Source organism: Microcebus murinus, chromosome 26 (genome assembly GCF_040939455.1).
Source record: "Microcebus murinus isolate Inina chromosome 26, M.murinus_Inina_mat1.0, whole genome shotgun sequence".
In the NCBI taxonomy this organism is placed as follows: domain Eukaryota; kingdom Metazoa; phylum Chordata; class Mammalia; order Primates; family Cheirogaleidae; genus Microcebus; species Microcebus murinus.
The window spans coordinates 15,555,642-15,567,884 of record NC_134129.1 but is presented as its reverse complement, the minus strand read 5'-3'; the positions used below and the strand labels follow the sequence as shown (position 1 = coordinate 15,567,884).

The 12,243-nt window shown below is 48.8% G+C and overlaps 1 protein-coding gene across 2 annotated transcripts in view; it reads left to right on the top strand.

The window, feature by feature from the left end:
• The window catches only part of PDGFRA (platelet derived growth factor receptor alpha), a 50,401-nt gene extending 40,169 nt beyond the window's left edge, over window positions 1–10,232 (top strand). For both annotated transcript variants that reach the window (XM_075997881.1, XM_075997882.1), the window contains exons 20-23: window positions 346–445; window positions 562–667; window positions 3,066–3,310; window positions 7,162–10,232. In XM_075997881.1, coding sequence (XP_075853996.1) covers window positions 346–445; window positions 562–667; window positions 3,066–3,310; window positions 7,162–7,309 — 599 coding nt within the window. In that variant the 3' untranslated portion in view covers window positions 7,310–10,232. The remainder of the gene's footprint in view (window positions 1–345; window positions 446–561; window positions 668–3,065; window positions 3,311–7,161) is intronic.
• The last annotated feature ends 2,011 nt before the right edge of the window (window positions 10,233–12,243 follow it).

The window sequence follows — 12,243 nt, the reverse complement described above, 5'->3', positions numbered from 1 at the left end:
CCAAATTTGACTTTTGCTTTAATTGTTTGAACATTTCTGGTAGAAACGACTCTCTTGGCCTCAGTGATTCGGAATTTCTCTTTGCCCTTCTAGTTCACTTTGTATATCGGCTCTAGTCGTCAGTGCATTGAAAAAAAACACTTTAGGGTCTTTTCTAAAGACGTAGGATTTTTGCCCTAAGGTGCTTGGACCGGACCAGCCTAGAGTCCTCGTTAAATTTAAGATTTGAGCAGGTGCCTGAAGTCAAGGAGATGACGCTTAATTTCCTGGCGGTGTTCTGTCGTGCAGAATGTTCCAGCAATGTCCTGTGCGTGTGTCAGTCCTGGTGTTTTCTTTGGCTTCTAGGTGGCACGCCCTACCCCGGCATGATGGTGGATTCTACTTTCTACAACAAGATCAAGAGCGGGTACCGGATGGCCAAGCCGGACCACGCCACCAGCGAAGTGTGAGCTCCTTCCCCAACACAGGGGCCCGAGTTCGTGCCCAGAAAATCTGGGAGGTGGGGGGGTGCCTTGAAAAGCCCCCCAACCCCATGCCCACTCTGGGTTCTCTTGCCCGCAGCTACGAGATCATGGTGAAGTGCTGGAACAGTGAGCCGGAGAAGAGACCCTCCTTTTACCACCTGAGTGAGATTGTGGAGAATCTGCTTCCTGGACAGTATAAAAAGGTGCGTGGGCTGAGTAAGGGGGAGGGGAAAGGGCCTGGGCACAAGGAGAAGAGAAGGACCAGAAGCCATGCCAGAGAGCAGTGCTGTTTGACACTGTTCTTTTTTTGTTTTGGTTTTTGTTTGAGATAGTCTCGCTCTGTTGCCCAGGCTAGAGTGCCGTGGCATCAGCCTAGCTCACAGCAACCTCCAACTCCTGGGCTCAAGCAATCCTCCTGCCTCAGCCTCCCTCCCGAGTAGCTGGGACTACAGGCATGCGCCACCATGCCCAGCTAATGGCCAATTAATTTCTGTCTATATTTTTTAGTAGAGACAGGGTCTCGATCTCGCTCAGGCTGGTCTCGAACTCCTGACCTTAAGCGATCCTCCCGCCTCGGCCTCCCAGAGTGCTAGGATTATAGGCGTGAGCTACCAAGCCCGGCCGTATGACACTGTTCTATTTTTTTTTTTTTTTTTTTGAGACATAGTCTCGCTTTGTTACCCAGGCTAGAGTGAGTGCGCTCGCATCAGCCTCGATCACAGCAACCTCAAACTTCTGGGCTCAAGCAATCCTCCTGCCTCAGCCTCCCAAATAGCTGGGACTACAGGCCTGCGCCACCATGTCCGGCTAATTTTTTCTATATATATTAGTTGGCCAATTAATTTCTTTCTATTTTTAGTAGAGACGGGGTGGGGGGGGCGGGTCTTGCTTAGGCTGGTTTCGAACTCCTGACCTTGAGCAATCCACCCGCCTCGGCCTCCCAGAGTGCTAGGATTACAGGCGTGAGCCACCGCGCCCGGCCGTTCCACACTGTTCTAAAGGAACGTTTTCAAAGGAGGAAAAGGATCGTGTGATCCAGGGGGTGGGCGCTCCATGGCGTGCCCCACGGGCCCCGGTGGCACTGATGAATGGGACCCTCCCCTGCCTCCGGGCCACACCTGTGAGCACTTTATCCCGCAGATGCTGGCCTGTCTGAAGCCCGTGCCCAGTCAGAAGTCTCAGGGCGGCCCTGGCCATTAAATCGCTCATTTGAATGCACTTAGCTCCATGCGCAGTTGGCTTTTCTGCAGCTGATTGGAAGGAGCAACCTCAGCTGCTCTGGGTGGCTCCAGCTGGGTTTTTTGTGGCATGGGAGGCATTGTTCAAAGGAACAAATGCAATTTCATGGAACCAGGCAGGATCTGTAAATGCATGAAACAGCTTTCTGCCGAAGCCTGAAAGGAAACCCACACGTCCATCCGCTCAGTTGCTTGGATTCAGATGAGTCATTGTGTAGACTTTCCATGCTTTTGCTTCTCAGAGAGGAGTGGCATCAGGAGACGGTGCTGCGGAACGGGAAGCTAAGTACTTTTGCGTGTTACCTCGCTGCCCTTTACAACTGCCTGCAGTGAGCGAGGAGGCAGAGAGAAATCAACCTCGGGTTGGTCAGGGAGGCCCTGATTGGCGGAGATGTGCTGGTGGGAAGAGGTTAAAACTGCTCTTGAAAATAGTCTTTTCAGACCAGGCTCTCGGCTGTAATCCCAGCACTTTGGGGGGCGGTAATTCCTTGAGGCCAGGAGTTCGAGATCAGCCTGGGCAATATAGCGAGATCCCCATCTCTACAAAATGATAAGAATAATTAGCCGGGCATGGTGGCATGCACCTGTTAGTCCCAGCCACTAGGGGAGGCTGAGGCAAGAGGATTGCTTGAGCCCAGGAGTTCGAGGCTGCAGTGAGCTGTGGTGACACCATTGTACCCTAGCCTGGGCAACAGAGTGAGACCCTGTTTCTGTTTAAAAAAAAAAAAAAAAAAGAAAGTTTTTTCCTATCAAAGGTTAGGCTTCCCCAGTGCTTAGGGGTCATGAAGGCTTTGGCTATCATGCCCCCAGTGGACGTCCCCACCTCCTCTGGGGACCCATCCAAACCCTGCAGAAGTGACGAGAGAGGGTGTGATGGGGCCGGAAGGGTTCACGCTTGTCCTGGGTGGGGATGGGGCAGGGATGGCGTCTTAGCCACTGACTTGGAGAAGGGGCTCTTGGTACCTTTTTTTTTTTTTGAGACAGAATCTCACGCTGTTGCCCGGGCTAGAGTGAGTGCCGTGGCGTCAGCCTCGCTCACAGCAACCTCCAACTCCTGGGCTCAAGCGATCCTCCTGCCGCAGCCTCCCGAGTAGCTGGGACTACAGGCATGCGCCACCATGCCCGGCTCATTTTTTCTATATATATGTTAGGTGGCCAATTGATTTCTTTCTATTTTTTAAGTAGAGACGGGGGTCTCGCTCTTGCTCAGGCTGGTCTCGAACTCCTGACCTCGAGCGATCCTCCCGCCTCGGCCTCCCGGAGTGCCGGGAGGACAGGCGTGAGCCTCCGCGCCCGGCCTCCATTCCTTTTCCCGGCCCGGCGGGTGGCGCCCGACTACACACGTCCCGATGCGCGTTCACAGAGCTACGAGAAGATCCACCTGGACTTCCTCAAGAGCGACCACCCGGCCGTGGCGCGCATGCGCGCGGACCCGGACGGCGCCTACGTGGGCGTCGCCTACAAGAACGAGGAGGACAAGCTGAAGGGCTGGGAGGGCGGCCTGGACGAGCAGAGGCTGAGCGCCGACAGCGGCTACATCATCCCGCTGCCCGACATCGACCCCGCGGCGGAGGAGGAGGAGGACCTGGGCAAGAGGAACAGACACAGGTAGCGGGCGTGGCAGCCCCGGCGCCCCGCCCCCTGCACACCTGGCTGGGGGGGGGGCCCTGCCATTGCTGATGAGGCTCTCGGGGTGGAGACTCGACTCCACTGGGGGAGCGAGTTGCAGAAGCCCCAGGCCCGGGGGTCTATGTAGGGCTTGCAAACATTAAAATATATTTTTTGACATAGGGTCTTGCTGTGCTGCCCAGGCTGCAGTGCAATGAAACAGTCATAGCTCACTGCAGCCTCGCCCGCCTGGGCTTGAGCGATCCTCCCGCCTCGGCCTCCCCAGGCACCTTGGCCCAGGGGGGGGGTTGATGTGGTTTTGAAACGGCTTTCCAGATGATTCTAATGTGTGTCCACCCCTGGGGCTGGGGGAGGAGGGGTGTGTGTGTGGTGGGGCAGGGGGACACACTTCCCTGGCGGAGGATCTTTGACCTAAGTCCTTGGGTAACTTGACCAAACCCGCACGGCCGCTGTGGTTACTGAGATGATACAAGCCTCTCCCGACATTGTCTTGGGGGCCCCGGGTTCATTGGGTCCAATAACTGGGTCCAGTAACTGGGTTATTGGATCCTGCGTCAGTGGTTCTTAACTCAGCTGGGGAGATTTTAAAACTACTGATTTACAAGCCTCACCCTTAAAAAACACGTTAGACTTTCTGAGGGTGGCGGCCATGTGCTCGCTGGCTGATTTCTTTTTTTCTTTTCTTTATTTATTTTGAGACAGAGTCTCCCTCTGTGGCCCAGGCTAGAGAGCCGTGGCGTCAGCCCAGCCCATAGCAACCTCCACCTCCTGGGCCCAAGCGATCCTCCTGCCTCAGCCTCCCGAGTAGCTGGGACTACAGGCATGCGCCACCATGCCCGGCTAATTTTTTCTATAGTTGTCAAACTATAGTTTCTATAGTTTCTATAGTTGTCTTTAGTTGTCCAATTAATTTCCTGCTATTTATAGTAGAGACGGGGTCTTGCTCTTGCTCAGGCTGGTCTCGAACTCCTGAGCTCAAACGATCCTCCTGCCTCGGCCTCCCAGAGTGCTAGGATTACAGGCGTGAGCCACCGTGCCCGGCCTCTTTCTCTCTTATAAATTTTGTATTCACATAGTAGAGTGAGCTGTCAAGTGTTCATCACCCTGCTTCAGTGTTTGTGAACTTGGCCGGTCTGGTTGCATGTGTACCCAGATCTCCTCCTCAGCCGCCTCTGGATCATTTTGAAGCAAATATTAGACATCCTATCATTTCATCTATAAATAATAATATTACAGAATGCATCTCTAAGAGATAAGGGCTCTCTTTTAAAGAATAACAACAGTGACTACAAAAGTTATTAAAAATAGCTGCCATGCCATTATTCCGTCCAAAAAAGGGACAGTCAATTAAGTGCATCAGATAGATATGCAGAGTTCAGATCGTCTCACAAATATTATTGCACGTTGGGTTTGTTCTGTTCGAGATGCAGATAAGAGTCACACGTTGCATTTGGTTGCTGTGGGTTCGAGAGTTCACCCTGCCTCTTTTTCGCCCCTTGCGTTTTATTTGTGAGGAAATGAGAGTGTTTGCCCGTAGAGTTCCCACCGTCGGAATTTTGCTGGTTACATCCCCGGAGTGTCCTGATCTTGCGCTTCTTTCTCCTACGTTTGCTGCAAACTGGTAGTTGGCCTAGAGCAGGGGTCCTCAAACTTTTTAAACAGGGGGCCAGGTCACTGTCCCTCAGACCGTTGGAGAGTGGGGTGCACATTCCACACATGCGCACTGTGGGCCCGGGACAAGTCGGCTGCTAAGCAGGACAGGCAGCGGCCGCTAAGCAGGACAGGCAGCGGCTGCTAAGCAGGACAGGCAGCGGCTGCAAAGACACCCTGCGGGCCGGATAAATGTGCTACATTTAGGCCGCATGTGGCCCACAGGCCTTACTTTGAGGATCCCTGGCCTAGAGGCTGGGTGTGACTCAGGTGAGATCTTTGGCAGGCGTGTGGCAGAGGTGGCACTATTTGCTTCCCTTGGGAGGTGCGTACCCTCCCGTTGTCCTGTCTCCTGGGACAGTAGTGGCTGCTAGTGGTCACTATCCAGAACGCTGCTCTTAGTGCCAAGGTGGTGCTGATGGCAGGCAGGACTGAGCACCAGGGCTTCACGTGGTCCCCTTACTCCTTGCATGGCCCTTGGGCAGAGGCGGGGGAAGGTGTTGGTAGTGACCCCTGGGTTCAAGGTTGAAGTTGCTTATGAGTCTCCTTTTCTTCCTCTGTGTTCAGGGCATGGTTTTCCCTTCTTACCCGTCACCAGTTAACTACTACAATTATTTAGGCAGAAGCACACAGCATTATCTTGGAGGCTGATGACCGTGGTCTCTCTTAACCAGTTTATTTATCTATTTATTTATTTTGAGACAGTCTCACTCTGTTGCCCGGGCTAGAGTGCTATATGGCGTCAGCCTAGCTCACAGCAACCTCAAACTCCTGGGCTCAAGCGATCCTCCTGCCTCAGCCTCCCGAGTAACTGGGACTACAGGCACGCGCCACCAGGCCCGGTTAATTTTTTCTGTATATATATTTTTAGCTGGCCAATCAATTGCTTTCTATTTTTTTAGTAGCGACGGGATCTTGCTCTTGCTCAGGCTGGTTTCGAACTCCCGACCTCCAGCGATCCTCCCGCCTCGGCCTCCCAGAGTGCTGGGATTACATATTTATGTGTTTATTTATTTTTGCTCAGTTGTTTGAAGCTAAGTAGGAAACACCAAGATGCTTCATTCCCAATGCTCTAGCACGCGTTTCCCTAAGAGTAAGAATACTCTTCCTACATAACCTTAATATGACAACCACATGTAAGAAAATGAACAGCTATTCCCTGGTATCGTCTAATATTCAGGCTCTATGCAAATTTGAGTAAGAGTTTGCATGACAATGACAGCTAGCATTTACTGGGGAGGAAGAGTAGCTACCAATAATTGGCAGTGTGCTCAGTGCTTTATGGTTATTACTTTCTCTGATCTCCCTAACGGGTTTCTCATTAGGCATTATTGTCGCACCATTATATAGGCAAGGAAACAATTTCAAGTTCAGGGGGTGAAGTGACTTACTCTGAAGCCACACGGCTAGCTGGAGGGTGGCCCAGAAAGGATCCAGCCATTGTCACTATAACGAGAGCGGTTAGGTGGCTGGACAGCTGTTGCCATGTGCTGGGGCCACTCCAGACCTAAGGCTTTCTTTTTTTTTTGAGACAGAGTCTTGCTTTGTTGCCCAGGCTAGAGTGCCGAGGCATCAGCCTCGCTCACAGCAACCTCAAACTCCCAGGCTCAAGCAATCCTCCTGCCTCAGCCTCCTGAGTAGCTGGGACAACAGGCATGCGCCACCATGCCCGGCTCATTTTTTCTATGTATTTTAGTTGGCCAATTAATTTTCTTTCTATTTCTAGTAGAGACACGGGGTCTCGCTCTTGCTCAGGCTGGTTTCGAACTCCTGACCTTGAGCAATCCTCCCGCCTCGGCCTCCCAGGGTGCTAGGATGACAGGCGTGAGCCCCCGCGCCCGGCCCAGGCATTGCCTCTTTTCTCTTGCACTAGGGTCTAGTGGGGAAAGTAGAAATTGTTTGTGTGCAACTTTGATGAAAAAAAAAAAAAAAAAAAAAAACCTGGCAGAAAAGGAGGAGATCTGCAGTGTGGACATGACCGGGGACCTGGGTTTCCCCAGCACGGCGTGTCGGGCTGGGTGGCAGGATCTCGCCACCCCGGGCAGCCCGAGTTTGGAGGCGGAAGGCTCGTTGCAGGGAGAGCCCCTTTGCCTTGGGGGTGGCGGGGCGCCCCCAAAACGCGGCCGGCCTCGCCGCTCTGCGTGCGGGCCCGACTTTCTCCGCCCCCCTCCCTCCTCCAGCTCCCAGACCTCCGAGGAGAGTGCCATCGAGACGGGCTCCAGCAGCTCCACCTTCATCAAGAGGGAGGACGAGACCATCGAGGACATCGACATGATGGACGACATCGGCATCGACTCCTCGGACCTGGTAGAGGACAGCTTCCTGTGACCCGGGGGGTGCGGGGTGCCTTCCGCGCCCCTGGATGCATTTCGGAAAACCACTTTATTGCGATGCAGAGGTTGAGCGGAGGACCCTGGGTGATGCGTGAAGAGAAGATCCCAGCCGGGGGGCCCCAGGGAGCCTCCCTCGTGGGAACGGATGGGCCATTTATTTTTTTTTTAAGATGAACTTTCTCGGCGTTGCTTCCTGCATGGCTTCTGCAGCCCCTCAGCGGTGTGCGAGGCTCGGAGGTCGATGGGAGAGGGAATGATAGGCCACGGGAGACGGACTGTGTCTTTCAAGGGCATTGGGGACATCCCGATGTGCACCGTTTGTGCTGCAGCCAAACCCCAGCATTGTAATTATGTAAATAACTCTAACCCAGGATGTGCTCAGATTCGTATTTTCTCTGGACTCCTAAAGAGACCACTCCTTCCCTCCTGAACCCTGGTATTAGCTGCTGTTGGACTGTCTTACGAAGTGCATGAGAAACCACTTTTGAACCTTAAAAGGTACTGGTACTATATAGCATTTCACTTTTTTTTTTTTTTTTTTGTAGTGTTAAAGAGATAAAGGCTAATTATTAACCAACCTGTTTAATAGATTGGGGTCATTTAGAAGCCCAAGAACTCATTTTCATATTGTAATCTACGTTTATACTACTACTACTACTGTTATCAGTTACGCTAAACGTATAATATGTAACATGATTACCCTACAGAGAAAGCACAATTAAAAAAAAAGAAAAAAACAACCCTTACTAAGTAGGTGACAAGTTTGACATTTATATGAAATAACACGTTTCTCTATAAAATATGGTAGTAGCTTTAGTGGATTTAATTTAGTTGGACATAGAGAACGAAGTAAAAGTAGTGTTGTCCAGAAAGTCAGAATTTTTCATTGTGTACTAAATAGGTTCCCCAACTGATTGTGTTAAAAACAATTAACTGCCCTCTGAAATAAGGTGATTAGAAACAACAAACAAAACCCCTAAGTCCTAAATGTTCTCAGTATAAATACACAAACCCATGCTGAACATGATTTCTGTTCTTACCCAGTGGAAAATATAATTGTCAGCAGAGAGACTGGATTTGCAGAGGTTTGCTGCATGCCTGCTGGTAATTTTGGTGGCTGCCAACATATACAACTATGTATGTATATTTTAAATCTGTGAACCTTAAAAGGGTTATAACGATGCCTGGACATGAACCCCCTTCTTTTATCTCTTACCCCTAAAAGCACAAGTTTGAAACTCTGAGGCATGAAGGCATTGTTTAGCAGAGGCCGTAAACATCCTTAGCTTGCACCCTTCGTTCTCAAATGTAATTGGCATCAGATTCTGAGATTCTGAATTATTAAGTCTTGGGGGAAGCAGGAACCTGTATTTTTTTATAAACTCCTCGGCTGTTTGCATCAGCCAGTTTTCAGAAACACCGTCTCAGGTTACAGGAAGTTGCCATGGGAAACAATTTGGAATTTGGAATTGGGCTACAAGTCAACCACATAGGAAGCCTGCTATTTAAATCCTTGGCTTCGGGTCAGTGACATTTAATGCCACAGAGCTGGCGATCGCCACCCATTAATTTAACTTTCCAGTCTTAGCTGAGGCTGAGAAAGCTCAAGTTTGGTTTTGGCAGGTCTTCCAGATGTAAAGGCACTGCTTCCTGGGGAGAGGGATCTACAAAAATGATGCAATTCAGTGTGCCAAGGCTCTGTATAGCCAGGTCAATATTTTGGTGGAAAAAAAAAAAATTAAAAAGTTGTACTGATACTGTGGGATCTCATGGGAGGATGAATTGTCACCTCCATCCAGACTGTCAAGCTGGTTGGCATGGGTTTGCTGGCATTCTTTGCGATACTGCTTAATCGCTGACACCATATGAAAGAAACCTGGGCTGTGATGACTGCACCCGCTTTTACGGTGCTAACCGCAGGTGAGGCTTTGGAAGCGGTAGAAGCAATAACAAAATACTTGACTACCTGCTGGTGTCACTGCAGATGCCAGCCCCAGCTTTCTTAATTCACCTTTTTTCATAGTAAGCGCAGAGACTGAGCCAGATCGGCCAATTAAGAACGAAAACCTAACCAGGTTTTGTAGAGCCAGTTTAGACTTGAAATACATCTGTATTTCTCGAATCACAGCGGAAGCATGCTGTCTGTCACTCACCGTCCCTTTGTACAGCCTTATCGTGTTGGTGCTTTGCATTTTGATGTCACTTCGAGCCTTTAATGACATCACGGGGCTGGAGGGAACTTCTCAGACCACCAGTTTCCAGTCCCAACAAGTGCTCCCACCTGAATTTGAACACGAGTGCATTTTAAAAAAGTGTTTTCAGCCTATCCCAGATTTGTTTTTTTTTTTGGCCTTCTGCAAAATCCCCAGAAGAAAATTTGCCAATCCTTCCTTGCTTTCCATTTTTTTATGACGACAATCAAACCTGGCCTGAGAAACACAACGTGTGACTTTTTAAACGATCAATGATGCCCTTAAAATGTGGTCTGCCAATCTGTACAAAATGGTCCTATTTTTGCGAAGAGGGACATAAGATTAAATGATGTTATACATCGATGTGTATATATGTATTTCTATATAGACTTGGAGAATACTGCCAAAACATTTAAGACAAGCTGTATCACTGCCTTTGTTTATATTTTTTTAACTGTGATATTCCCCCGCCCCCCCCTTCCACTGGCACATTAACTGTTGCACTTTTGAATGTCCAAAATTTATATTTTAGAAATAATAAAGAGAAAAATACTTAACATGTTCCCAAAACAATGTCGTGGTGACTGTGAGAGAGGAAATAATTCAATAGGGACAGTCTGCAGATCCAAGATGTATATTACAAGTGCCCCTGTTCGTGTTTCTGTCTTAAACCGTGCAAATGAAGATCTTTATATTTCAATAAATGATATATATAATTTAAAGTTATGCTAAGGTCCCAGCATTTGTGTTTGTAGTTTAATTACAAAAATGAAAGCGATCCTCCTGTTCAGCATGCTTTCTTAGCGACATTCTAGTAGGCCTTTATGTTAGGCCTTTGGTGAACTAGTAGAAAATGCAAAACATTAGTTGAGTTCTCAGACACAGCATTTGACTTAAAGATGGCCCACGTTGGCTTATCTTTGATCTTACCATTTTTTTTTTTTCTTTGAGACAAAAATCTCACTTTGTTGCCCAGGCTGGAGTGAGTGCCATGGCGTCAGCCTCGCTCACAGCAACCTCAAACTCCTGGGCTCAAGCGATCCTCCTGCCTCAGCCTCCCAAGTAGCTGGGACTACAGGCATGCACCACCATGCCCGGCTAATATTTATTTATTTATTTATTTTTGAGACAGAGTCTCGCTTTGTTGCCCAGGCTAGAGTGAGTGCCATGGCGTCAGCCTAGCTCACAGCAACCTCAAACTCCTGGACTCAAGCGATCCTCCTGCCTCAGCCTCCCAAGTAGCTGGGACTACAGGCATGCGCCACCATGCCCGGCTCATTTTTTCTATATATATTAGTTAGCCATTTAATTTCTTTCTATTTATAGTAGAGATGGGGTCTTGCTCTTGCTCAGGCTGGTTTCGAACTCCTGACCTCGAGCGATCCTCCCGCCTTGGCCTCCCAGAGTGCTGGGATTACAGGCGTGAGCCACCTCGCCCGGCCAATTTTTTATATATACATATTTTAGTCATCCAATTAATTTCTTTCTATTTATAGTAGAGACGGGGTCTCTCCCTTGCTCGGAGCTGGTTTCGAACTCCTGACCTTGAGCGATCCTCCTGCCTTGGCCTCCCACAGTGCTAGAGGCATGAGCCACTGCGCTCAGCTTGATCCTATCTTGTTTGTTTTGTTTTTTATCTTTACTGTGGTGTTTTCTTCCCCAACATAAGGAATACAGGACTGCACTTACTCTGTAACATTCAGCGGTTGTAGACGTGTGTAAACTAAAATGTTAAAGTCTTCTTTTCACGTCTTCTTCCCCGTCCCTGTCCTGTTTCCCAAAGGCAAAACCGAATTATTGGGTGTGTATTCTTTTAGCATTTCAGTCCCTTCTTTGCATCTGCAGGTAAACAAATACATGCATCTCTACTTTTGCTTCATATTTTACCTAAATAGGATTGCAGTGTATGTAATGCTCTGTATTGTGCTTTTTCCTTTTTCTTTTGCAAACAGACCATTTATCATAGCAGATTTAGGTTCTCAGCAAAATCCAGCGGAAGGTACGGAGATTTCCCATCCACCCCGCCCCCACTCACAGCCTCTCCCAGCACCGACATTCCCTGCATCTGTCACAGCTGAGGAACCTGCATTGTGACTTGTCATCACTCTGCACAACCCATCATGCTTTTTTCTTTTAATGTTGTTTTAGAGATCTCTGTGAGGAGCATATACAGATAGGACTCTCTCATTTTTTATCAGCTTCATAGGATCCTATTATGTAGATGTGCCGTAATTTATGCAGTCTCGTTCCTATAAAATGGATTTTTAGTTTCCAATTCTTTGCCATTAAAGTGACTTTATGAACATTTTTTGCAACCTACATTCTTGCGCACATGCAGTAATGTTTTGTTAGGATAGACTCCGTCAAATGAAATCTCTAGGCCAAAGGGTGCCCAGAAATAAACTGATGTTGCCTTCAAGTCTTCAGATACTATTGCCACATACATCCTCGAATATCTGCACGTGAATCTGCTGGCTTTGCAGATTGTCTGCGGTGTTCTAGTCACCTCTGCCCGACATTGCCTAGGAGTCAAAATAGGATTGGAGGAGATGACGTGGTAAGTGCGGGAGTGTGAAGGTTTGTGTTCTGCAGCATGCCACAGCAAGTGACTTTGGGAATTTAAGAGAATGATAGAACACACCGTAGTTTTGACTCATGGATAATGGAAATTGATTACGTTATTAACAATCGGAATACAGCACTTTATTCCAGCATAACTTCTTTCTTTTCTTTTTTT